Source organism: Musca vetustissima, unplaced genomic scaffold (genome assembly GCF_032173495.1).
Source record: "Musca vetustissima isolate MV318-11 ecotype Yass unplaced genomic scaffold, APGP_CSIRO_Mvet_v1 utg22990, whole genome shotgun sequence".
Lineage (NCBI taxonomy): Eukaryota > Metazoa > Arthropoda > Insecta > Diptera > Muscidae > Musca > Musca vetustissima.
In genome coordinates this window covers 450,601-473,954 of record NW_026883958.1, presented here as the reverse complement: position 1 = coordinate 473,954, position 23,354 = coordinate 450,601, and the positions used below count along the sequence as shown (strand labels likewise).

Sequence of the window (23,354 nt, the reverse complement as noted above, 5' to 3'; positions counted from 1 at the left end):
ATTTTGATTTCTTTCGAATATTTTAATGACTATTATAGGCACTTATAAAATTTATTTATTTAATATTTATTTTTTATTTCTTTTTATTTTCAAAATTCTTCCAAAATGTATTTATCTTGTTATTGCTCTATTAATGATTATTTGTTTCTGATGCGTGTTATTGTTTTTTCTTCTTTTTGGAGTTTCTCTACGTTTTTTTTCTTCTGCCGAATGCACACAAATGTTACACGCACAACGCACACAGCCACACTGATGTTTGTTTGAGTTTAACTATTTCTAAGAACCCCCGAAAATTCAATGGCAAACTATTTCCAAACTAAATCCAAAACTACAGAAACTAGCTGCCGCTGCTACTCAAGTTGTTGTTGTTGCTTACAGCAGTCTTAAGAGCAGCAACAACTACCATACAGAAAAATCCCATGTCAGCTATGGTTTTACTACCACCGCATAATGACGACAACAACAACGACAACAGCACCAGCTGAAATACAATACAACAATAAAAAAGAATATCAAACATTTTATCAATACGCAGTTTACTCTAGTCCGTTCGTTCGTTCATCAGTCCGTCCGTCCATCTGTCTGTATGTTTGTTCGTTTGTCTGCTCGTTCATCTATTCATCCAGCTAACCATTTGGCCGTGTGCGTTAATTCATTTGCCCATCCATCCATCCAATCCATCTGTCTATCCCTCCACAGTTCATACACACCAAAATAATCCATAGATTCCCAAAAATAAGAATCTACCAAAGGCCGAATTCTCTCATAAGCAACAAGCAGGCAACTATCCAGATCACAACTTCTACGAAACGCTCAAACAAGGCTTTCTTTCGTTCTTTCAGTCAAACAACCAACAAACCAATCATCTAGTCAGTCAGTCAGTCATTCAGGCGATTTTCATTCATTCATGCTACAAAAAATATTGTTGTGATATGATACCGATTCGGTGTTATGGTTGTCGCCGTGTCACAACCACCACCACCATTGCCACTCTAAATCAAAATTTGTCTAGCTCTCAATGAAATTTTGGGTTTCCGTACGCACAGCTTGTTGGTGGTTTGATCTATGATGGTTGTGTTGCGCCATAGATTTTCTTTGTTTTTCCAACAACAAAACAATGAGAATGAATTTCGATGGGGGAGAATAGTTAAGACATAAACCTTTGTCAAGTACAGTGGAACTTAGTTAGAACTAACTATGGAAAATAGTGTGAAGTCGGATTTTTGCAAGATAAAACCTTCGTCTTGTTCTCCATCGAATACCGTGGGACTTCTATTGATAGAAGGTTCTTCAATAGGTATACGATGGATTAAAGCCTTGACACCGACATAGTTCCCCCAGCTACGAAGGTGTATTTTCACAATAAGTTTGTGCTTACAACAGAAAAAAGGTTCATATATGCCCAGTGGTCTCCTCCCGGAAATGAAGTACTTTTTACGGATCTGAGCCATTTTGGGTCTTTTGTAGATTAGTTGGGTATTCTGGTGGTATACAAAGAAGGCCAACATAGAGACTTCTTAGATAGAATATATAATTTTAAAGATCCTCAGAAAAAAATTAAATATAAGACCCCTCTCCTGGTGTTCTATAAACAAAAGACATTTGGAAGGAACTCTATAGACAAAATATTCATTGGGGATATTAAAGTACCATTTGTGGGACTTTTATAGACGGTCATATGTTACTATGGGCCTTCTACGATCTGACGGCCTATATGAGTCTGCAGCATATAGAAGCGTCTTTTGGGGTCATCTGAAGGTCTTCTATAGGTAGCATATTTGTAAAACATCTATGGGTCTTCTAACTATTTTTGAGATATGTTACTGTGGGCCTGCTACGGACAGCCGAGCCTATATGGCCTATATGGGTTCTGCTACAGACAGAAGCGTCTCTTTGGGTCGTCTATATGCGGAAAACATTATGACGATCTTCTTCGGATAAAATGTATTTTTCTGAAGACGAGTAGAGCACACTCCAGTGGGTCATATAAACTAAAAAACGCTGGTGGGTCTTCTATAGACAAAAGTAATTCTGTCGAACTTATACTGACAAAATGTACATTATTTGTTGTGGGTCTAATGCCTACAGGAGACCCTATGAGTTATATTTTTACATTTCTATACATAGAAAAAAATCCCCCTAAATATAACGCACTCTGTAGCTAATTTTCTATAGATAGGAGATCCGTTGTTCTTCTACGGACAAAAGATACCCTCTTTGTGTCCCCTATAGCCACAAGATCTTATATGGATCATCCACAGACTGAAGATACGTTATAGACTTGCTTTGGAAACAATGTTCTTTGTTGGCCTTTTATAGATATAATAAACTCTGTGGACCTTTCATAGACAGAAGATAATGATGTGGAACTTCTATGAATAGAAGAGCCCTTCTATGAACAGAGGAACCCTTCTATGAACATAAGACCCTCCGTTTTTTCTTCTACAGGCAGAAGGTAGATCCTCTGTGGGTCTTCTACTGACAGGAGTACATATGAGGTTCTTCTTCGGTACTTCCTCAATTGAAAATATACTTTCTGGACCTTCTATAGATAGAATAACCTTTGAGGGTATTATTATACCAATAATAATACTCCGTAGGCATAGGGTCTTGTATCAACAGAATACCATCGGTTGGACTTTTATCAACATAAGACACTCTCTGTGTCTTCTATAGACAAAATTTTCTGTGTGTCATCCACAGGCAGAAGACCCTCTGTGAATATTCTGTAGAGAGAAAACTTTTTGTAGACAAAATACCCTTTATGGTCTTCTACGAACAAAAGACCCTCTGATGGACTTCTAGAGACATAAGACCCTCTTTATCAGAATACTCTCTGTTGGTCATTAATACTCTGAAGATACTTGTGTGTATCTAAAGATGAAAATCATTCCTCGAAAGGCAGATAGAAGTCTTTTCCAAAACCGAAGGTCCTGTAATGTGAAATTCCGAGTATCGGAGGGTGAAAAAATTTTTACAGAATATTATCCAAATATTTCAATGTTTTAGCCTAGACCATACATACAGATCCCGCTCCGTTTTTATGGGCATTTGGCATTCCGCGTTCTTGGCGGGTGAAAAAACCTACAGAAAATTATCAAGATAAATCCAGACTTTTAGTTGGCTTCCCTATAATAGCTTCACCGCATTTTCGGTATTTCAAAGTTTGTTCTTTGCCACATTTTCCAAACGGAAGGGGCTGTAATGTGAAATTCCTAGTATCGTAAGGTGAAAAATAATTTTGGCCGAAAATTATACAAACATTCTAAATGTTTTAACCTTGACCCTATAATTTGACATTCCGAATTCATGGAGTGAGACAAAATTTAACAATATAGATCCATATTTTGACCAAACTCCTATACAATGGTCCCGCCGCCTTTTGGTAATTTGAACACTTTTGCCACAAGTTCAGAAGAGACTGTAATGTAGAATTCAAAGTCCTTGGAGGGTTAAAAAAATCCTTGCAGAAACTTATCAAAATATTCCCCATTTTTACCGCTTTTAGGGGAAAACAAAAAGTTATTGTAATTTAATTTTCATGGTTTTGGTTTTTAAAGAACTTGTTCTTGACAATTTTTAATAGAGGTCCATAGAGACCCTACATATAACATTAAATGTATGCTGAATTTGGAATTCCGAATTAAAACGGAAATTATCTGTCCATTGCACTGATTTCCATTTCATTCTAACCACAAGTATTACAATGTCATTTTCCTCCCCTCCATTCATTGAACTAACAGAGATGTCAAATGATTTACACATGGAATGTGGAATAATACCAAACACACGCCTCAATGAGATTTTACAAATGTAATCAAAAACTGAAATGGAAATACAATTGTCAAAGTTAGGAGATTGTTCGGCAGCTGACAATTTTTTGCATATCCTACAGAGACACCCCCTAACACTACTCCCCCTAAATGCGTAAAAATAGGAAGTGGCCAATTAAAACATATGCGGTTTGTGTAGGATCGTAGAGAAGAGAAATTTTGTTGTTTTTGTTTCTGTTCTATTTTTAAATTAGAATAGAAAGTGTGACCAAATGTTTTCATTTGCTTTTGGAGGAAAGGAAAAAACATAAAATAGACTATAAAATTACGTAGGGGCGCTGAAATAATCCACACAAGGAGGGAGGGTAGGTTCGTGATTTTAAATATGTATATTTTTGATGCTGGATTGATTTGATTTACCTACACAAATCAGCACCATAATATGAATAACTGTCCTCATAAAAAAATACTCAAAGTCGAATTTAGGAACCTTTTGCATAATGATCATGAAAATTTATGTAAAAATAACTTTAATAGTTTGATTTTCTAATAAGAAGTACAAAAATTGTTTTCAAAAAGTCTACGCATTAAATAGAGGTTCCTTGAATAGAAGTTAAAACTTTTATTATTTGGTAGATGAAAAAAAAAATACGCACCATATTTGTTAGATGAAAAATATTTTTAAACCAGTAAGCGTAGCAGTATAGTCGGACGGGGCCGACCATACTATACCCTACAGAACTACCACGGAACTCTAACTTTCTGCGGATTTTTATTTCGAGCCTGGGCAATATTTCATGATAGTTGCACCCTCTTGCCCGATTAGAGGTCAAATATATTCAGTACAGTCCCTCTAATTACTTGTCCATAGAGGGGCTGTACTGAATATTCGTGGGTTGTGTTGTAATTAATGTTCGGCTCATAATTGTCGACTCGAAAAAAAAACACAAAAAATTAAGTTTTCGGTCCACTTCATCCCAAAATTATTGTCTGATCATCACAGAAAATTATAGGCGTTGTTCTTGGCCATAACTGGAACCTCATGGAACATTTCAAAGCGATCAGATCTATATTTCCTAGAGGGCGGAATCATAGCTCTGTGGTAATGGCTTATTAAATAATATCTTAATGTGTAATCACCTGTAAATATTTACGTGTAACTCCCACATCCGTGTGCATACGACAATAAAATTGGTATTCATTTAAAGGCCAACCACTCCTCTTAGACACACTATCTATGCCCTTCAGCATAGAATACAAATTTTGTCATTTTCCACACCCATCTTTATCAAAACAGGCGTGCTTATTCTTTGAAGGGGATGGCCCCTCCAAGGACGACGCCTATAGTTTTCGGTGAAGTTGAGATTTCATTCAGAGGGTGCAATGAACGGAATACTTTAATTTTGTCAGATTTTCTAGTTTCTAGAGGCAATTATTATATGCAGCACATCGTATATTTTACAAGATGAAGGGGATGTGATCAAATACTTAGAGCGACTGTTTAGATGATGATCGGTCAATATTCCGAGGGCCAAATCAACCAAAACCTAAAGTGACCAGTTTTTATTTTATGGCGTAAAAATTCACTTCAAGAAAAAAATGGGAAATATGCCAGGGTTAGATAGTGGCGCTGTTGACCTATAATCGATCAAGTGGGTGAAAATATTACGAAATGTTGCCAATTTCAGAATATAGAACCGCAGAAAGTTAGAGTTCCGTGGTAGTTGTGTAGGGTATCATATCGGCCCCGTCCGACTATACTGCTCCGTTCACTGGTTTTTTGATAGGGAAGAGATTTGGTAACCAATAAAAACTCAAAATGCCGTAAATGTTGGGGTAAAGTTATATCAGGGTTAGTCCAAAACGTAGACCGATATAGCCCATCTTGGCCTGTATGCAGATAAAATCCACTTTTTGATAGAACCTATATAACGGTACCACGCTTAAAATCAATTTCACTATACTTATATAATTTGAATTCTCATTGGGTAGAAAAACTCTCTAAAAATAAATCTCAATATTAATACAAGTTTCGAGGTAGACTCCATATAATTCTACCCCGTAATTTGCGATATTTTTAATATTTCATACATGTTTTTTTACCGAGGCTCTATGTTGATATTTTGAGTTCTCATTCTTCCTGCCAAAAAATATAAATTTCGGTCTATCTTAGCCTTCTCTTTATTTCGTTTTTTTTTATCTTAGAAATTTACCATGACATATCGCCCATATAAAGGACCCGGTCAATTTTAGGTATTTTCAATGTCATCCTCATTATGAATGGTAGGCATAAAATGTACGTACGGGTCGAAGTTTACAAAATTTTTATATTCCCAGAGTCGATAACTGAGTGCCACCAATTGCATTATCGACAATACTATTATTTATAGTTTATTTTGTTCACTAGATGTCGGTAAATGCTAGGTGATTGTTGTCTTTACTATATTCGATATATCGTAAATTCTAACATATTTATCGTGCGTCGATAAAAATGTGTTCTGACAATAATGCAGTGTAACGGTAACACTGTTCATATACAACTATATTGACGATAACAACGTAATCATTTGAATATCGATTATCTTCTTTTATCTACAAAGCTGGGAAAAACGGGACCCTCTTTAAATAAATAGATGCATGTACCTCTTCCCACCCTGACCAAAAACCCAACTTCAATGAAACAACATTTAATTTATGTATTTTTGTTGTTGTTGCTTGTTTTTTTGTAATTCATTGTTTTCGATTGTAAGCTTTTTCATTTCTTTATTTTTTTGTGGTTATCTTTGAGATACAAAATATTATTTGTTTTTATTTTGAAATAATAAAAAATATTGAATGCATTCATATGAGCGTGATATGAGTTCTATATAATAATAAAAAAGTAAATAAAACAATAAAGAATGCGTAAATATTAAATGACTTAAATTATTTTCATTTCTTATGTTCAAATCGATTCGATTATTTATGTTTTTTAATATACATAATGATTTTGTAATAATATCGTTTTCCTTTTGTTTATAAATTATTTCATGTATGTACGTATGTATTTATTTGTTTGTTATGAAATAATTAATTGTGTAATTCATACATGTATATGAATTAATATTCGCATGAGGATTAGAGTTGTTGATAATTATCAAAAAAGAACAGAGAAATTATAATTGGATTAGTTTTATGATTTATTATTATTTATGTATATGCATGAATGTACATGATTAAGATAGTTGTTGGGGGTTTATTTTAGAGATTATGAATAATGTCAGAGATAATGAAGGTTCACTTTTTTTAATGTTTGATGTGTATGATATAACATATATGAACATAATTGTTTTCATGATATATTATATATAAAGTAATATAAAATAGTCTTTATAATTTTAATTATCAAAAAATTCGACAGAATCATAAAATATTTAGGTTTAAACGTTTAAAAAACTAGTGGTTACTTTGTTCGGTTTTAAACTTTCAGCCAACATGTGGAATTTTTAAATTATACGAAACAAAATTCAAAAACCTTTTCCATTTCTTTTTGGTAGAAAATATATCGAAAGAAAGAAAAAATAAACAATTATATAAAAAGTAGAAATATTTTGAAATCTAGAGAAAATTGAGTATTTTTTTAAACAATTCCTTTTATTGTTTCATATTGCAAAATAATATTTGGAATATTTTTTTTTATGTTAGAAAAAATTCAAGGTATATTTGTCCGACTATAGAAAATTGTCCTCAGATAAAAATAATGGTGTTTTTATTAAAGAATAAATTGTGTAGAATATCGACAAAGAAACAAATGTTATTAGTTTTTCGGCAGATGGCTGTTCTGTTTTTTGTTTGGTGCATTCGGTTGTGAGTTACAGGGTGTTAAAAATGAAAAGTCAACAAAGAGAAAATTCGGTACATTTTACAGTTTTTCTTTGATAAAGGCGAAAATGCAAGCTAAGCGGCTAAAATTGGTTCGTAGATTCCGTTCAGGAATTTTTGATACAAAAAATTCACCTGGCACAGGTAGACCAGTCGTCGAAAATGCCTAAAAAAATGGAGAAATGATCGAAGTTGACCGACATGTTAGCAGTTGTAACATCGCCCAGGAGCTAAAAATCGACCACCAAACTGTTTGAAACCATTTACAATTGACCAGAAACGGTCAGAATTGGCCAACAGTGACTCGCCAGAAACTTCGAGAGCTTGTTTAGGAAGTTTTAATGCATTCCCATACAGTCCGGATTTGGCACCAAGCTATTATCATATTTTTCATGGATTGCAAAATGCCTTTAATGGCATCTTTAAAAATTGGATTGGAAAAATCGACTAGTAGATTTTTTTCTTGTAAATAGAGAGCAGGACGAAACGAAATACCAAAATACGAGGGCAGATTGGAAATTTCTTAGGTTAGCACAAAAAGCGCGGTATAAGCAGAAAACTGTTAAGTGTTTTGGAAACTTCTCTTTTATGAACACATATTAAATTTTTTTCGATCTGGTAGATCCTGTAGAAACAGGTGTTCAAAAAAGACGAATCCGCAATTTTTCTATAATGAAAGCCGCATTTCTAATTTTTCCATTGTAAAAAATTGCGGGCGTATAGGGCCACTAGGGCCATTAAAATATTATTATACCCTACACAACTATGCTGTCAGGGTATTATAGATTTGTGCAGAGTTTGTAACGCGAAATATTGGTCCTAGACCCAAGTAAGTATTCCTATTGTCATATCTCGACTAGCTGAGTCGATCTAGGCATGTGTGTCCATCCGTCTGTCCATTATAATTCGGAAACACGATACAGGCCACAGTTATGGATCAATCTTCCCCAAATTTAACATGAGGGATGGTTTCCGGCCAATGAAGACTCCTATTTTTTTTTTTTTTTTTTTTGTAAAGATCGGCTAACATTTAGTGGATGAAAAGGACCAAAAACTTTATTTTTGTATGATTTTCTGGTTGCTCCAGATTATACTATTATGGTCCAAACATCACGAATATATACATGGAGAAGGGAATCGGTCCAAAGAATAAGCATGCCTGTTTTGATAAAGATCAGTCAATATTTAGCGGGTTAAATGGACCCTGAATTTTGTGTAAAAAATTAAAAAATTTGTATTCTATAGCGTATATATTTACCCCTGAAGGACATAGACCCGAGAAGCTGATAGTATATCCAAGAGGAGCGGTTGACCTTTAAATTGATACTAATTATATTATCGTATGTACTCGAATGTGGGATTTACACTTAAATATTTTCAGGTGCTTTCGTATTCAGATGTTATTTAGTAACCCATTAGCACACCAGAGGGCGAAAATATAGCGCTGATCTTTTTGAAATTTTCCAAGAGGTTCCAGTTATAGTGATGATCACATAAAAATATTGAGATGAAGTGGATCGAAAACATAATTTTTGTGTTTTTTTCGAGTCGATCTATGGCCACAAGGCGAACCACGCTAAAGAAAATCTGGATTAGAAGGGCTGTACTGAATATTGGTAAGATTCGGAAAATATGTCGGTGTAAGGAGGAGGTGCTGTTGCGCAGGGTATCGCGTGGTCGGCCCCGTCCGGCAATACTGCTCCGCTCAATAGTTTTAATAAGAAATATTTTTCGGATTTTTTTTTTTTTTTTTTTTTTGAATAGAAACAATATTAATTTTTAATTCAATTGTATAAATAATATTTTAGGGATATTTTTCAAGCACTGTAAATTTTTTATAGATGTTTTTAAGTCGAAAAAAATATAAATTTTTGTATCCAAAAATATTGGGTATTTTTTTTTTTTTTGCCCAGAACAAAAATATTGTTTTGGGTCTAGATTTTTTTAACTGTTTATACTGATATAGCCTTGAAAAAGAGGCTTTCCACCTTGAAAAATTAATATAACCGATAAAATTTTACTATAGAAAAAATATTATTAGTACGGGAAAAATTCAATGATATGGGAAATACGCCTAGGATCATTAAAATGCCTATATGGGGCTAAAATCAAAATTAGACCAATATTTATAATTATTGATAGGAAGATCAAAATGAAAACTCCAAATATCAAATTAGAGCCATATTGTAATACATACCTAAAATACAAAAATTTGGGATACACTAAAAAATTACCCAAAGTTAATTATTGGAAAGATCTTTGCCCATGCTACGCTTATATGGAGACTTGTTTAAAAAATGCAGAATTTGCTTGAGAAAACTTTTCTAAATTATCGAATAAATTGTTTGCCGATATATTTTACTTTCATTTTCAAGCACCCTAGGAGTTGTAGCAAAAAGTCAAAGATCTATCTTAAATATTTGAGGCTCTGTCGTGACATATAGACGGACACTACTAAATAGACATAGAATATTATTGTAATCAAAAAAATATATAGTTGAACATTGACAACGACGATTTAGATTATCTCAAAATGACCTAACTTGTGACGAATTATGGGTACAGGGCTGGGGCATAGAAACCCAGGTCCAATCATATCAATGGAGTCGTCCAAAAGTTCCAATACCGAAAAAAATCATGTCCATTTCGGTCAAATGTAAGTGGTTTGTTTACTATTTTCTTTGACTGTAAATGCGAGATATATCATGAATGCGGGTTCCGGAAGTTTTCGTGGTTTGGAAAAAAACAGACCTAATTTTATTAAATCTGATGGAGATTATTTAAAAAAAAAGAAAAGGTAGTTATAAAAAAACGTTCTTTTTATGATCAGACTTTGACGGTTCTATTTTTATCAGTCCTCTTAGTTTTCCCTAAAAAATTCCGAAATAACGTTCATTTTTTCATCAGACCTTAACGGGTTCTATTTTTATCAGACTACGAGGTCTCACCCGAAAAAAACGGAATTCCTAAATATCGTTGGCGAATTTCATAGGCCACAATTTGCCAATCCAATTGATTAGGAACTTTGTTTACAAATCAGTCTTCTTTCATTTATTTTCAAAAAATCTTAGACAAAATGTGAAGCTTCCGCGCTTCTTGCCAACCAATTATAGTAGACATAATTTTGCAGGGCAAATTGTAACCCAATTTTTCACCCAAAATACAAGGGATACCCACAAGAAGGCCAATGAAAATAACTAAAACCTGATTTCCTATTTTGCCAATTTTCAAAAATGAAAATAAAAAAATCTCTGATTTATAAGCATAGTTTTTTTTAATAATTTTTTGTGTTTTTTTATTATTTCATACAAATGATTTTCTTGTTGTTGGTTTGTGTTTCTTTTCCATTCTTTTTTTTTGTTGTTGTTGTTGTTGTATAAATCTTAAATGTTTAACGTACAAATATTTTTTTGTTTGTTTTATTGTAATTTTATGGTATTTGTTGTTGTTTTTGTTTTGTTTTATTTAATATTATTGTTGTTGGTTGTTGTATTTTTTGTATATAATATTGTATAATAATATAAATATATATATGCTTGTTTTTTTTGTAATAATTATGTGTATGTTGTTGTTGCTTAAGGAAAACTATGATTACAAAGTAATTAGTTGTGGTTTAGATTTTTGTAATTATTTTATTTTTTTATTTTATATCAGACGCAAACCTATCCTGATTCTACTTCAAAGATTCGTAGAAGTTCAGCTTTGTTTTCTGACAAGTTCACGTTTTTCTTATATATATTTATATATATATTTTTTTTTTATACAAAATTTCCATGAATTGTTTATTATAATATTTTATTCTTACAAACTAATCAGCCTCATGTTATAAATTTTCAAAAAATTTCATTTTTTTATTTGTGTTGTTGTTGTTTTTTTGTTGGTTGATTTTTTTCTTGTTTACTTAAATTAAAATTAGGAATAAGGGAGGGGAGGGAATATATAAGGAATATTTAAAAAAACATTAGTTGTTTTATTTTTCAAAACATCAACAAAATGCGGTGGGTTTTCACACATTTAAAGAAAATAAGAGAAAATTATTGGGGGATGGGTAATATGTTGTTATATTTTCTAGAAATACTGCTTAATTTTTTGCTATCTTTATATATATAATTGTTTCTTTTATACAAGTTTCTTGTTTTCTAATCATATTAATAATAATAATAATATTTCTTTAGTTTCTAGTTTTTTCTTTATTTTTATTATTTTTTTTGAAAAAACATAATATTTTCCCAAAAATATTCACCTGTCTCATTTGGCAATCCTACTAAGCGGCATCATTTGTTTTTTTATTAATTTTTTCAAGATATTGCTATTTTTTAGGAACAGTTTTATAATTTTTATTTAGAATCTTTCGGTATGTAAGTGTGTGTATGTGAATGGAATTTGAAGTTTGATTTTTTTTGCCGAATTTCAGATGCCAAATGAAATCAGGCTTTTAAAAGCACCGATTTTTCAGCTACGATTTTTTATTTTTTTCTTCTTCTTCTCTTCATCTTTTTCTCATTAAACTACACTACAAATAGAACAAAAAAATAAGAACTTTACAAAAAATAATATTTTCTAATTTTTTTAATATTCTACAAACAAAAAATACAAAACAACTTAGAGTTCAGACTAGAGGGGAAATAATTTTTTTTTTATAAAAATATTAGATTTCTTTCAACATAGAAAATAAATATTAGAAATATGGATTCCATCTAGAAAAAAATCCGTTTAATTTTCAACACCTAAAAAAGATGGTTTTATTGAAATTTAAGGAATATTTTCCCTATTTTTTTAGAATTGAAAAATAATTTATTTTTATTTAAATGTATAAATAATATTTTAGAAAAATTTTTCAGGTGCATTAAAATTTATTTGGATTATTCAAAAAAAAAAAAAAAAAAATTTCTAAACGAGGAAAAATATAAAATATTTTTTTTCAGTGCGAAAAAAAATTATTTTTCTACAAAAAAAAAATATTTTGTTTTTTTTTTAATTAAATGAATTTTATATTTTCTGCACGAAAAATACTTTTTATACAAATAAAATTATTTTTTTATTTTTTCTAGGCGAGGAAAATACCTCTTATATTTTTTTCTGTACGAAAAAATGCTTTTTTTGCAAAAAATATTTGTTTATAAAAATACGAAAATGATGCTAATTTTTTCAACAAATTAAAATAAGTTTTCAAGGCTGAAAAAAAATCATTTTATTTTTTTCTATTGGAAAAATATCACTGATCAAAATGTTTATTATAGGAAAAATATTGCTTATATATTATTCTATAACAAGAATATCTCTGATGTATTTTTACTATAGAAAAAAATTATCAATAATCTATTTTTTTCTTAAAAAAATTATCTCTGATATATTTTGTCTTTAAAGAAATATCTCTGATATATTTTATAATAAAAAAAAAATAACATTGATAAATTTTCCTATGGAAAAAATATCACTGATATAATTTTTCCTAAATAAATGTCACTGATATAGTTTTTTTTCTAAAAACCACCACTGATATATTTAAGAAAATGTCACTAATATATTCTTTAGGAAAAATATAACTGAAAATTTTTTAAATAAAAAATATCACTGATAAATTTTTCTTCAAGAAAAAAATATCACAAACATTTTCCTATATAAAAAATTATCACTGACACATTTTGCTTACAGAAATACTATCGCTGATATATTTTACGCATAGTATTTGAAATATGACAAATATATTTCTTCTAGAAGAAAACATATCACTGATATATTTCTACTAAAGAACAAAATATCATTGATGTATTTTCCCATAAACAAATATCTCTGCTATATTTAAGAATATGTCACTAATATTTTTTTTGAGAATAAATATCATTGATATATTTTTACAGATGAAAAACTATTACTATCACTGATATATTTTTCCTATAGAAAAATATCACTGATATATTTTTATTATAGAGAAACATCTCCGATATATTTTTCATAAAGAAAAATATTACTGATATATACTATAGAAAATTGATATATTTTTCCTATAGAAAAATATCACTGATATATTTTTCCTATATAAAAAAATCACTTGTATTTTTTCATATAGAAAAATATCACTGATATATTTTTCCTATAGAAAAATATCACCGATATATTTTTCCTATAGAAAAATATCACTGATATATTTTTCCTATAGAAAAATATCACTGATATATTTTTCCTATTGGAAAATATCACTGATATATTTTTACTATAGAAAAAATATAATTGATATATTTTTATATAGAAAAATATCATTGATATATTTTTCCTATAGAAAAAATATCACTGATATATTTTCCTATAGAAAAATATCACTGATATATTTTTCCTATTGGAAAATATCACTGATATATTTTTCCTATAGAAAAATATCACTGATATATTTTCACTGATATATTTTTCATACAGAAAAAAATCACTGATATATTTTTCCTATAGAAAAATATCACTGATATATTTTTCCTATAAAAAATATCATTGAATATTTAAGAATATATCACTAATATTTTTTTTTTAATAAATATCACTGACACAAAAGTATCACTGATATATTTTTCCTATAGAAAAATATCACTGATATATTTGTCCTATAGAAAAATATCACTATATATTTTTCCTATAGAAAAATATCATTGATATATTTTTACTATAAAAAAAATATCATTGTTTTTTTCTTACTATAGAAAAATATTATTGAAATATATCACTAATATTTTTTTTTAATAAATATATACACATTTTTTCAATAGAAAAATATTACTAACACATTTATCCTATAGGTAATTATATATATTCTCTCACAGAAAAAATATTAGTGATACATGTTTTCCCATACACAAAATATCACTGATATATTTTTCCTTTAAAAAAATATCATTGATATTTTTAAAAATATGTTTGTGATTTTTTCTATTGAAAATATCAGCAATATTTTTTATAAAAAAAGATCAGTTATTATTATTTTTAAGGATCATTTGCTTTTGGTTGTTTTGGTTTTGCATTTTTCCCCTCTTTTCTGCTAAGCTGTTTTGTAAAATAATGAATTTTTGTTGTTGTTTTTCTTTTAATTATATGAATAATAATTATTATTATTTTTTGCATACTTATTATAATTCTATATTTATATGTATATATAACTAATTAATTTAATGATAATAATAATATAAATCTAATGAAATAAGGCAACTTTTATGTAATTTGATATTTGTTGTTATAACGGTATTTACAAATATTTGTTGTTATTGTGGTTTTTTAATTGTATGTTTCAATATGAATAAATTGGTTTATTATGATGCTATGTGTGTATGTATGTATTTGTATGTTGGGTGTTGTTGTTGTTTTTATTATAAATTGCTATGGTGAAAATTATCAAATGTTTATAAATTTTTATTAAATGCACTTTTTTTCTCTTTCTCATATTTTTTGTTGTTATAATAATAATTTATAAGACAATATCGGAGTATGTTTTTTGTTGTTGTAATTATAATTTTTTGATTGTTATTTTAATAATAGACAAGATTTGTTAGGGGGCGACAGAAGGGGGGCTTTGTGAGGGAATGCTTGGAAAAAGCGCGTTAAACACACTGTTTTGTTTTTTGTTTTTAATATTTACAAAAGTAAAGGGGAGGGCAGGGAATTTCCGTTTAATTTTCTAGTCTTGTTTGGTAGGAGTTTTTGTTTTTTTGAAGGGCGGGTATTTTGTGTTTTCATTTCATGTTTTCATTCTTTTTCTTTATAATTGGCTGCCAATTGTTGAGATCGACTTTCAAGAATTTTTCTATTCTTTGTTGTTTGTTTTTGTTTGTTTGTTTTTCTTCAGAATAAAAAAGAGAATTTCCAAAGTCCAAAAACTTTTCTCTTTTTTTTCCATTTCCAAAATTCTCTATTTCTAATAATACCGATTTGTGTATTGCACTTGGTTATCTTGGTAGAGGAATCTTCTTTTTTGTTTTGTTTGTAGGCATTGGATTTGTGTGTGTGTGTTTGGATGTTGGTTTTTTGTGATTCTGGCGGGCGAAAAGGTTCCTATTTGCCGAAACCTTAACATTCTCACCATTGTTTCCAGCTATGCTTCAACCATTATGTCCCCGAGGATCTTAGAGACCTTGTTGAGACAATTGCTTTCCTGGTTTGCCTTCGGGCATTTACGTACATTCTATAATCATGGGTTGACTGGATTCTATCACTGAGGGTCGATTATCTTGAGCTGGTCCCAATGAATGACCGGAAGCGGCAGCATGAGCCGCAGCTGCCGCTGCAGCATGGGCAGCCGCCGCTGCTGCAACCTGAGCATGAGTTGGGCCATTACCATCGTGTACTCCCGAGCCGGGCATCATGTGGATTTGGGGTTTAACCTTTAATGATTGTTGTTGTTGCTGCTGTTGTAGTAAATGTTGTTGATGGACCACCTGATGCATGGATTGTGGCTGGGATTGCTGTTGATTGGCTGTCGTCAGCAGCATGCCGGCGTTGTGTGGTGCTGGTAAATGCGGATGCATCATACTGACATGTTGACTCTGCATATGGGCCAAATGTTGCTGCTGTGGATGCGTTAAGACACGTTGGCCATTTAAATGTTCCTGACCCGTTGAACCGTTTAGGTGCCTCAGATGGGGCACATTCATGTGTTGTTGCATTTGTTCGAAGGCCTCACGGGAATCGGGTTCAGGGTGCTCATTGTCTAAAATTAAATGAAAAAAAAAATAAAATTTATTAATAATATATCTAAAAGAAAAAATCAATTTTTTTGCTATGTAATACGGGTTTACAACGTATTATACAAGTTTACGACAACTTTACATATGCCACGAAACATGGAAATAAATATTTAATATGAAATCGACTAATTTGACATGTTTACAATATATTATACATGTTTACTACAATTTATACATATCTTTCTTAACAGAGTGATTGCAATTGTAAACGCATATAAAATGTTTTGCGGATTATATTCGCGCTTGTAATATTTTATACATGTTTACGACATTTTATACACGATTACGACATTTTATACACTCATAAATATTTATTGTTACACGTTTTTGAAAAGTTTTAAATAATTTTCACATTTTTACGACTTTTTATACAAATTTACGACATTTTATACATGCATTTTTAACTCGAAATTAAATGTTCCGATCAACTATACAAGTTTATGGCATATTTTCAAGAAATATTACAGACTTAAGACATTTTATACATGTTTACAACATTTTATACAAGGTTTCGACATTTTATACAAAGTTTTACAAACCGACAATATCACTTCCGTGAAATATTTTCGACAAACTAAGCATGTTTAATGCATTGTATATACGTTTTTGCCATTTTTTACAACTTTACGACATTTTATACACATTTACGACAAACAAAGTTTCCACAAAAATTCCCCCACCCCCCACAAATATTGAAAATAATCTCAAAAAATTTCCTTACCCAAACATTCGGTGGTAGCTGCCGCCGCCATTGCCAACTCCTCCTCCAAATTATTCGGCTTACAACTGGTCGTCTTCCAGTGGGTCCTCAGCCCTGAGGCACTAATGTACTTCTTATCACAACCTTGACACACATAAGGCCGATCGTTGGTGTGCAGACGTTTGTGCAACTTCAAATGAACAAACTGTGTAAATTTCTGCGGACACAAATCACACGCGTACGGTTTCTGACCACTGTGCAGCCGCAGATGGGTCTTCAAATTCGATGTCGATGAGAACCGCTTCTTGCAGATATCACACTGATGTGGTTTCTCACCCGTATGGACCAAATGATGTTTCTGCAAATGGGCCAATTGGGTGAAACTTTTCGTACAGACATTGCATTTGAAGGGCCGTTCACCGGAATGGGTGCGCAGATGGACCTTCAGGTTGCTCAGCTGGCCGAAGGTTTTGCAGCAGACATTGCATTCGTAGTGCATTTTACCATCTTTCTTTTTCAGGGGGTAGGGTAGGGAACGGTAGCCACGAGAGGCTAACGAATTGGGACTGAGGGGGCTGCCACTTCGTGGACATGAATTACCATCGGGACTTAGGCAACTGGGTGGTGAAATCCTTAGAGGGGAGAGACGTTGTAGTGGGGTCAGTGGTTGCATTAGGGGATGATTCAACATTTGGCTGCTGCCTTGGAGCATGTGCAGATTCTGCTGCGAACCACTGGAGGAATGTGATTGCCTATCGAAAGGCGATTGAGCACTGTGTGGTGGTGAATGGAACGTTGAGGTCGGGGCATGCAGAACGCTCACCGTTTGGCCATTTAAACTGCTGTTCGAATAGGACGAGTAGGTGGAATAGGGTGGTGTATGTTGACCATCGTTGACATAGGCGGCATGTACCCCATGTGGTGAGAATAGTACATGATGTTGAGCATGTCCCGCTGCGGGAGGAGAGGAACACAATTCCTTCTTGGAATTCATGTGAATATCGGATTCCACTTCATGACTGGAGGAATGTTCCCCACTGATGGCCGAGCCAACAGCCATGTTATTTGACGAGGAATCGGGACTCACCGCGTTGCCATAACGATGGGATTTCTTATAGGAATAAGCCATTTCTGTGGGTGAGGAGGGTGGTGGTGTGGCCGAGTTGGCCTGATGACAGGCAACGGCTGCTGCAGCTGCTGCCGCCGCGGCTGCTGCTGTTTCTAGGCGGTGTTGATGTTGTCCCGTTAAAATGGTTTCCAAAATACTCGAGGGTGGGGTATAGCGTATGTAGCCACCCTGGCCACCCGCCACACCTGGTGGTGGTGGTGAGCTGGATTCGGCCTCATAGTAGGGTTTGGTCAAGGGGACAATTGTGCGTTTCTGACTATTTTCCAAGACTATGACGGTACTGGAAGCTGGCTGGCTGGTGGTGGTGGTAGCTGGAGATTCCATGAGACGACTGGAGCGACATGAATCGGCAGCATCCATCAGTTCATCCAGTTGGGTTGATGATGTACAAGTGGGCCTTTGAATGGTTTCATCTTCACTGGAACTGGCCGCTTGTAGATCATTTAGGCTGGTTGTGGTGGAACCTGCGGTGGTGGTGGTGGCATTGCTTGCCTCAGTCTTGATGCTATTCTTAAACTCGTATTTCAGTGGCATTTTAACTTTGAACTTGCGGTATTCATTTTTGCCGCACTCCCCGCTGGAGGCAATGGCAATGGAATTGGCCACAATGGCGGCAGAGGCTGCGCCTGTGCTACTGTTGGTGTTGCCGGCGGTGGTGTTTGAACTGCTGGCCACCATGGCCTTCTGCGAATGGGCAATCACAGTTTCTTTGGGAGCTATTGCCTTCTTGGAGCAGTCCAATACATAGTTGTGTTCACTTTCGCTATCACTGTCGTCGCCACCAGATGGCGTTAAGCGATCCTCGTGATATTCATTGCTGTGGTAACCCTCATCGGAACGTACCGATCGCACACTGCCGTCATTGGGGGTTAGCTGGTGTTCATAGGGCGCCTCCTTGTGGGAGGAAAGTGGTGAACCGCCACCACCTACCAATATGGGTTCCTTTGTTTCACAGTGATCGGCAACAATCACGCTGGCAGGTTCTTGTTTTAAATGCAAAACACTTTGATGGTGGGTGTGGCGAATAAGAGAACGGGCGGTCGTTGCCGCCGTTCCTTGGCTGTGTTGGATATGCGGGTGTGTTGCAATTTGTGCTTGTTGCTGTTGTTGTTGTTGGGGATTGGCTGGCGGGGAAGGACTCAATGTGGGCGAACGTGACCGCCTACCATTTGGCATTGGGTTTGTGGTCGATGTCGCTGCCGGTGGTGGCAAATGCAGACCCATAACATAGGTTATGTGATTATAGGCAATTTCTGGTGGAATTTCAGGAGCAGGCATACTATAGGATGGTGTGCAAGAGCGTGATTTTTTGTGATACTCGGCTTCATCCTCAGGTTCTGCTTCCTCATCGTCCTCGTTTGCCTCCTTGCAGGCTCCGAACAAAGTACGCTCTGGATCCACATCGTAACCCAGACGTTTGGCAAAATCTTTACAATACCACACCATCAGCTCCTCGTTGGGCATTATATCGCGGGTGGTGTAGAAGTAGATGTTTTCCTGATGTTGGCAGGCCACCAAATTCATGGTGTCCAGACTGTAGGCGGAGGCCACATAGCGCATCCAATTGGCCTGGGAACGATCTGAGCCGTCTAAATAATAGAAATCATCATCTTTGAAGATCTACAGAGAGGAAGAGAACAAAAATAAAGAAACTATTGAGTATAAAAAGTAAAAGGAAACAAACAAACGAAAGAGAGAGAGAACACTACTCATTGTTTTATTTCTTGCAATACAACACTAAGACAATACAATGACAGCGAAAATGAGATAGACAGAGAGAGAGAGTTATCACTAAGTCAATGACTCTCCACATTAAATCAGGCCTGGCCATTGGGATCTCTCGGGACACCGGCCGCATGAATTTAGGAGGTCGTTTTCGTTTACATAAACATTACAACAAACTAAACATCAAGACTTAGACACCAATTAAAATAAGGAAAGTTATAGAGACAGATAAAGAGAGAGAAAGAGAGCAAGCGATTGAGTAGCAAACCAAAAAATAATACCTTTATATTCCCATAGGTTATATGACGTGTTCCCTGCACCTGACCATTTGTTAATAAATTTATGTCAAATGTGTGTTGTAGAGATGATGGTGGTGATGATGATGATGATGTTGGATAATAAATAATTTGGAATATTTTTTTTTTAGGTTAGATTCACATTAGGGTTTGGGCATAAAACATAAAAATAAAGAAAAAAATATGATTTGTTAGGTTAGTTGAATTTTGAATAATTTGAGAGATAGTTATTGAGAGAGAAAGAGAGAGGGTTGAATGGGGTAATGATTTGATGATACACATTTAGTGGGGATAATGCGATTTTTGGTTATCCGAATTATGTGAATAATGGCTTAGCAACGAATGTATGTAAAATATGTTTGGGAGTCACACGGACTTTTCCCAAAAATGCGGATAAAATTTTAATAGTATCTAAGGCATATAGACATTTTTTTATATTATCCGATGCCTGTAGATGACCTCTTGTCGTATCCATAGTTAGAAATGTTTTCCATTTCTAACCGTTATATGTAAATTCTCCGTTAAAGACTCTCCTGGATTAATGTTCTCTCACATATTTTTGAAAAGAGAGTGAGAGAGAAATTTTTTCTAAGAGAAGGATATTTTCCTATGTAGAAAAAGTGCCATAAAATGCTTCACAAAAATGATGATGAGATGATTGCCGCAGAGAGTAAACAAGGAAACGGCAGAGAGAGTGATAATTATAAGAGAAATGAAAAAAAAAATAAAGACAAAACTTACCCTCCAAAAGTAACGCGCCGTATTGGGATCATTGGGATAGTGTGGTGTTGGCACACCCTCAAAGGGACCAAAACGGGTGCCTCTGGGTATGACGCCGGTGCTCCAAACACCTTCAGTCTGGAAGAGAGAAAAAAATGCAATAAAAATGATTAAATATTTTTTTTTATTTGTTGTTGTTGTTTTTCGCCGAAATGTACCTTTACATTAGCTGATGAAAATACCAGCGAGGGTTTGAGTGTTAAACTGCGTGGCAGGGTTTTATCGGCCCGATTTGGTAGGCCTCGTTCACACTGGACATCGGGCACAATGTAGACGGCCAAACGTTCAAAGTCTTCTTCTCTCATACGGGTTACATCGTAATCTTGGGTGCCATCCGGCGAGGGACTACGGGCCTCTGGCCGATTGGCTAGACCCGTTGAACTGCTGGCGGCAGCGATTTGTTCATTGTTGTGTTTGTTGTTGGTATTTGTGGCAGCATGATGATTGTTGTTGCTGTTGTTCTGGCTACGACTGCAATTTGTGGTTTCCGTTTGTATATTCATGTTGCTGGTTTTGTGTGTGTGTGTGTATGTGTGTGAGGTTAAAGTTGGGGGGAGTTATAAGGATTTTTTGAGCGTTTTCCGTATATTTGATTCCGTTATCCAAAAAAATGGGGATTTGATTTTTTTTTCTTGGTTTCTTTACCAAAAAAGGGGGGCCTTTGGATAGTTATTTGTTGTTGTTATATATAAATGTTTTATTAATCTGTAAGAAAGGGGAAGAATAAAAGGAAAGCATAATAAATTATTAACATTTTAAATTTAACATAAAAAATTTTAAATTAAAAAAACAATTAATTAATTTCTAAAATTCTTTGTTGATTCTTTTGTATTTCATTTTCTTTTGGAAAAGTTTAAAACTAAAGTTCAAGGTTATCCAGCCAGCCTGGCCAGTACCCTTTTGCTGGTTAGCTTGTTGCTTATATATATATATTTTTTCATCTTTTCATTGTAATACTATTTGCGTAAATGTGTAAGTGTTTGCATTACATGCACCCCCTTGCCCCTTCCCCGTTCTCCCTTTTTTTTGCATTTGGTATTTTGCGGTCTTTCATATTCTTCCCACACTTGAATGCATTTGCATTTTTATAGAAATTCACTTTTACTTTAGTTTAGTTGTTCGTCGTTCTCGTCGTTTTCTGTCTGATTGGCTCTCCCCTGGCCCGTCATCCCCTTCCTTAACTAATCACTTCCCCCTTTTACTTCCCTTGCTGAAAAAGGGGTGAAGACAATTTTGGTTTCATTGCACTTGAAAGTGTTGGTGCGTAATTTGTTTTGTCCGAGTTTGTGTGTAGTTGTGTATGTTTGAGTGTGTGTATGTGTGGCTGATACTATAATTAATAAGACTCACTTTTAGTTTTTTTTGGCTGCGTTTGTGTGTGTGTGCGATTTTTTGAGTAAAAATTTTCTAGCAAAGCTTTTCTTTCATCCAGAAAGTTTTCTTTCTTTCACAAAAGCATAAAAAAAACTTACCTATTTTTTAATATAACAAAATTGTGAAAAAAAATTCTTAAATTGTTTTTATAAAACGAGGTAGTTGATTTCGTTGTTGTAACTTTGTGTTTCACTTGTGTTATTGTTGTTGTTATTAGGGCCTCATGGCTTTTTTGAAAATTAAATGCATTTTTATTTTTTGTTACGTTTCGTTTTTTTTTCTCCTGACACCCTTACGCGACCACATGCCAAATTGCACTTGATTCATAGAATGCCCCCAATTAGAACTAAACCTAGACATTGTTGGCAATTTTCAAGTGTGTGCTTATTTATTTTATTTTTTACATTTGGTGTGGTTGTAATAGATTTTTTGTGGTGTGCAAATTAAAAAAAAAACTTTACTCCAACTAAAAGTTCTAGCCGCTGTGAACACTAATACCAGAAGTATAAATGCGGAAATTGAAATTTTAGCAGAGGCCCCCTCCCACTGACTTTTGAAGTCCCTTCAACCACACTACCTACTGACCCATATCGTTGAACTAGTGTATGGGTGTGTGTGTGTGTATGGTTGAAGAGGGTGGTTGGCGCTGACTGTTGCATATGCCTTTGGTGGTGTGAGTGTGCAAGTGTGCTGAGTGTATTAACTCATTTACACTCAACTCGCACACACACACAGACACACCCACACACACACCCACATACGCATTCATAGACGCATCAAATGTAAATAAAAGGCAAAATGCATTGCAGCCGCAACAAAAACACAGAGAAATCTAACAGAGAGCAGGGATGGGATGTTTGTCGAAGGTTTCGAGAAAATCTCACACGATTTTTAATTCAAAAAAAAAAAAAAAAAAAAAAAAAAATAAAAAAAAAAAAAAAAAATTTAAAAAAAAAAAAAAAAAAAAAAAAAAAATATATTTACTATTACTTT

The 23,354-nt window shown here is 33.5% G+C and overlaps 1 protein-coding gene across 1 annotated transcript; it reads right to left on the bottom strand.

The window, feature by feature from the left end:
• Nucleotides 1–337: 337 nt before the first annotated feature.
• LOC133330952 (uncharacterized) lies at nt 338–21,490 on the bottom strand. Its single transcript, XM_061539350.1, has 7 exons — nt 21,146–21,490; nt 20,949–21,065; nt 20,193–20,231; nt 17,079–19,806; nt 15,793–16,320; nt 3,706–3,824; nt 338–481 (listed from the first exon to the last, which is right to left on the bottom strand). The coding sequence occupies exons 1-7, from the start codon at nt 21,488–21,490 to the stop codon at nt 338–340; spliced, it is 4,020 nt and encodes a 1,339-aa protein (XP_061395334.1).
• Nucleotides 21,491–23,354: the final 1,864 nt, after the last annotated feature.

Bases quoted from the DNA above. Each gene is read 5' to 3' on its own strand.
- LOC133330952 (XM_061539350.1), bottom strand. From the start codon at position 21,490: ATGAATATACAAACGGAAACCACAAATTGCAGTCGTAGCCAGAACAAC. The intron at 21,066-21,145 runs GTACATTTCGGC...TCTCTCTTCCAG, and splicing joins TTTCATCAGCTAATGTAAAG to ACTGAAGGTGTTTGGAGCAC. The intron at 16,321-17,078 runs GTAAGGAAATTT...ATTTAATTTTAG, and splicing joins AGCTACCACCGAATGTTTGG to ACAATGAGCACCCTGAACCC.